At 33.1% G+C, this 4,857-nt stretch overlaps 1 protein-coding gene across 1 annotated transcript; it reads right to left on the bottom strand.

Annotated features, from left to right (window-relative positions):
* Window positions 1–647: 647 nt before the first annotated feature.
* On the bottom strand, window positions 648–4,382 carry LOC111391013. Its single transcript, XM_023016147.1, has 5 exons — window positions 4,305–4,382; window positions 3,740–3,793; window positions 2,950–3,127; window positions 1,701–1,843; window positions 648–1,176 (listed from the first exon to the last, which is right to left on the bottom strand). Exons 1-5 carry the CDS (start codon window positions 4,380–4,382, stop codon window positions 967–969), a joined length of 663 nt encoding a protein of 220 aa, XP_022871915.1. The 3' UTR covers window positions 648–966.
* Window positions 4,383–4,857: the final 475 nt, after the last annotated feature.

The following is a 4,857-nucleotide window of genomic DNA, read 5'->3' as shown; positions in this document are numbered from 1 at the left end:
TCTTAATCACAAACAAAACGTTTGTAAACTTGTTAAATCCTTATATAAATTAAAACAAGCTCCTAAACAATTGTACCAAAACAATGTTGTTAAACGAATTTAAGATAAGCGAGTGTGATAGGAGTGTATACATAAAATATACAATTGTTCTGCAACGGTGATAACGGTGCACGGAACTTGGCTCCCAAGATACAACAAATTCAACTTGTGGTAGAAGCACTTTAAACCACAAGTTTCAGCGAACTTTGAATAGAATTTTCCCTCTCTACAACGAACTATGGCTTTGAATGATTATAAAGATGTTTTGCAAGAGTTTTGAAGCAATGCTCAATGAACAAGTGATATGGGACGCATAATGGACTTTCAAAGGATTTTACTTATAGAGGATGAGAGATTGTGGGTGAAGTGTTGCGTACCAAATCTTGTAACTTTACGAACGAAAGCATTACTTACTGTCGCTAACCTGATGCTGACTTCTCACTCAAGCACCAATGTCAAAATTTTAACAAAACCTTTTTCACCCGCCTGTAACTCAGCATCTTCCTGTGAAACTAAAATTTTTGATTAGGCAAATGTCCCCTTACCTCAATTTGAACACATTCATAATGATCATAAAGATAAAAGATTCGTGCAATGCAACTTCCAGGTTCAGAAAATACAAACTACCCACTGAAAATATGCTGGTATTGGATAATAGTGTACAATATAGTGAACAAAATTTTAATCGCTTAGTGCCAATATTGCTTAATATAGCATATCCAACATGCCATAGAGTTTCGTGGAGTAAATGAAAGACCGATTAACTCTGATATAATTTGATCAGCTGAGATATACTAAAATCAGCACAAATATATACTAATATACAAGCCATCATGATGTACAGTGTTGTCCAGTGCTAACTGATATCTCGTCCATTGTTAGGAATAGCCAATGCGCAAGGTACTACCAAAGCTTCATGCAAAAGATTTATCTTCCTTCGTTGAGTTTTGAGAGTAGAAACAGGCAGCCCGAGGAAAGTAACACCGACGCAGAGAAACAAAGCAGATCTAGAGGGGACTGTATAACTGCTTTCTTGCTCTTTTCAAACAAACCAATAAGAAGCAGCATCACTATAACGTGGCCAAGTTTAGTTTTCAGCTCGTTGACAGTTTTTATTTCCAACCACCTTGGTCGTTCCTGATTCAGAGAAGATATGATATTCGGTAAGAATGGCTGATAAAGATGCATGACAAGTAAAAGTTTAAAAAGAACTGTTAAACAAGAAAATCAACAGCATTTACGCTAGTGAGATTGGACAAGGTAATTGAATTTCGCTTCTTTCCTGTGCATATTGACAAACAAGATTTATATTATGATGGAAACATTTATCTTATCTTGGTCTGCTGCTTGGTTTATTTAGTTTATTTGCATAATACTAATTTTTCAGGTTACATTTACAAATGGAAAACAAAATTGTCAGATGAGACAATGTCCATGAATATTATACTACGATAACGTCAAATATAAACCTAAAGATAAGTTCATCCTTAGAAAGTGATGTTCGGTATTGTTCATCCCATACACTATCCACAACTCTTATTTGTTATTGGATGATTAACCAATTCCTTAAAATGAAAAGGAAGTTTTGAAGACCTTGCACGTAATAAAAAGTCTAAAAGAAGGAAACATGTTACAGAAATTTAGAAAAGTTTCAAACAAACCTTTAGAGTGAATAATCCAAACAAATTTGATCTCTGTGTTTCTGGTCCCTCTGAAATCAATTTCGCTTTATCAAGATTGCTAATGAAGAGCTCATAAAGACCCATGCCAAAAACCAGCATCACAGTCCCCAGTAGGTAGACATCTAGGTGATTCAAAATAATAAGCAGATAATTATCTCTCATTGATATTAAGAAATTCAAGAAAATATACTCTCAACTTAATGCTCAGTTAGCTAATGCACAAATCACGCCGCCAGATAGGCTACAAATATTGTAATCAAGAAATTTGCAATGCCTTTGTGTGTCGGCATAAATTTATATCAGAGACAATTGACTTAAGTTTTTAACCCATTATTTATTCCTTTTGAAAATGGTGAGTATGATTCTAATGTCAAAACAGGAATCAGATTTGGAGGCCATTAATATTAAATCCTCAATCCCTCGGGAGTTTCTTGATTAAAATGTTAATTGGACCTCTGACGGATGAACTTAAAAGTGATCAGAACCTTTCTTTTGAAGTAATACTAAACTCAATTTCTTTTTCTCTTTTCCATGTCCACCAAAAGATTTGCAGATTCCAAATCAAGCTATGTGGATCTGAAAGTATTTCTCAAAAGACCATGCACATTAAGACCATGCGGTTAAACCTTTCAACTACCATTATAAGTACAAATTTGACACACAAAGAAAATACAATTGAAATTATTTAGTAGTTCCTAGTTGGGATAAAGATTGTAACACTGGCAACAAGATGGATAATAATAATAGCAACGAGCTTAAAGATATATGGAAATTTAGCTACTGGTCAAATTTATGTTGCTTTGGTAGAAGTACAAAGAGTTGGGAATATGTCAATAAACTTTATGTTACGTTACTAGTAGTGACTGTTTGATCCTGACTCCCAATCTTTAATCATCATACTCTTACATTATTCTCTTCAAGTGTGACTGAAATTCACTTCTTAGTTTACTTCAGTGAAATATGATACTGCCAATCAATGTCATTATAGATATATTTTAATTCTAGAAAGTCGATAATTACATAATTCATACTTTCTTAACTTCTGGAGATGTCTAATTGTTATGAAAATTTGAAATGAATCCAATAGTCTACCATGTCTTCAATAGATGTAACTTAAAGCCAAAAGGAATGACAGTTTTAAAGGGCTACCATTTGTGTGCTAGAAAAATGTGCATATTTTCATGAATCGAGAAGAACTATAAATGACAAGAGATAATAATATACATACCAACAGCCTGGACAAGTGAAAAAATAACCTTCCCTCGGTCCACAAAATAATCTTGGAATGATGATGTAACATGCGTGCAACCCTGTACATGACAGAAAAACTTTGTCAACCATTTTGTAAAATGTCTTGAACAGTTCACATGAACAAAAACCCTTGTGTAATAGTGCAAGCAAAAAAATATATATTAGAATTATTATTCAATATTGTGTTCGATTAAGTCGTTCAACTCCAAGGTCTGAGGCTGTTAGAAAGCAGAACTCTTGATTCATTCAATTCTCCCAATTGCACACATATGCATAACATTGGTGATGATAACAATATTCTTGAATTAATTAAAGCGTCCAACTATTTCTTAAATTGGAATTTGCAACAGATCCAAAGGAATTGATAAAACATTCCTAGAAACAGAATTCTGCTATCATTAAGGTACAGGGTTTTGCATAGAATATAAAATCAAAAATGATTGCAATTCTACCACCCAATCAAAAATCCTCCAATTCTCAAAGGAGTATAATCTTGGTAATCTTCTCTATCTAATGAATAGGGAGTTTGCTTAAAAATTGTGGCTGTATTTTTGACATTCCAACATGTTTTGTATAGGAGAAAGTTAACTTGTTCCCTAATTTATAACCGAAACTAGCTATGTAAACTCAGAAAGACTACTTCGACTTATGCGTAATGGCTATCAAAACTATCTAGACACTTTTCGACCAAAATTTCTAAGAAATCATATCTTGCACTTCTTGAACCATCAGTAACGTTAACTTCAAGGCCTTAATAACAAAAATACATGAATCAAAGAATCCAGTACATGCATAGAAAAATTATCTGATCCAGGAAATGCCTAGAGATTTTTTTTAATGACCAAAAGCATATTATCCAACTCAAATGTAATCAGACGAATAAGAAACACAAGAAGAAAAAACCATAGACACAAGATTTACATGGAAAAAACTCTTCCGGTTTAGAGGGCAAAACAATGGGACAAATTTGAGAAATCTAACATCACCCAAACAGAGTTTAAAATTTTCTCCCAAGATTTTTCCATGAATCATTCTGAATTTTATAAAATAGAGAAGTTTAATGTGGCCTCTTACAAGCTTTCAATCCCAATACAAAAAAGTCTGAAAAGAAATTACTTCTAAGAAGAAACCTTGGAAAAATTGCGCCAAAAATTAAAAAGAGATAAAAGAGGAAGAGGGAAGAAAGAAAGATTTTGAAAAGGGAAATTTCAATGTCTAAATAATTGAAAAATCCTACACCATTTATACATAAAAATTCCTATTAAGAACAGAGAGCTACCAAACTAATCAAAAGTTTAGCCTAATATTATGATAGGAAAATAAATCAGATACCAGTAATTCTATGAAAATAAATGTTATGCTTTTTCTTATTATTAATCCTAATGGAAGTGTGGCATATTTTTGTTGCATCTTTAATCACACGCCTTCATCATTTCTCCTCTATTGAAGAGAACTCAATTAGAGGAGCTAGACAGCAACGATTTCGAACGGGAATCATCTTTCCTTTAAACCTAGTACGAATAAAAACACTGTCATAGATCCCAAATCTGGTAGACAAAAATTCAGTAGCAAGCTTATTCACAATACCTTGTCCACAGCACTACATCTGAATAAAAAGTTATATCCTTTTGATGTTTAACCACCATTGTTATTTGCATTTGGAATTTTGATGGTTCATTCACTAAAAATTACTCGACTGCCTCTTGTTCTATATCAATATTGTCTATATGTACAAGATAGTACTACAAATGGCGAAGTGGCCAAACAGAAGCACATGAATCATCACGACGAGGCATAGGCCACATAGATGGAGAGATTAATTTTCATTGTTCTTTCAAGGGCATTCTCAGTGTTATTAGCTTCTCAGTTGCTTTATGGTGTCTAA

This window comes from Olea europaea, unplaced genomic scaffold (assembly GCF_002742605.1).
Source record: "Olea europaea var. sylvestris unplaced genomic scaffold, O_europaea_v1 scaffold74, whole genome shotgun sequence".
In the NCBI taxonomy this organism is placed as follows: Eukaryota; Viridiplantae; Streptophyta; class Magnoliopsida; order Lamiales; family Oleaceae; genus Olea; species Olea europaea.
Note: the sequence above shows the minus strand (reverse complement) of the source record. Positions and strands in the feature narration are given on the sequence as shown.

Bases quoted from the DNA above. Each gene is read 5' to 3' on its own strand.
- LOC111391013 (XM_023016147.1), bottom strand. From the start codon at position 4,382: ATGCAACAAAAATATGCCACACTTCCATTAGGATTAATAATAAGAAAA. The intron at 3,128-3,739 runs GTATTTTTGTTA...TTCTAATATATA, and splicing joins TACTGGATTCTTTGATTCAT to TTTTTTTGCTTGCACTATTA. The intron at 1,844-2,949 runs GTATGTATATTA...TGAATCACCTAG, and splicing joins TTCACTTGTCCAGGCTGTTG to ATGTCTACCTACTGGGGACT.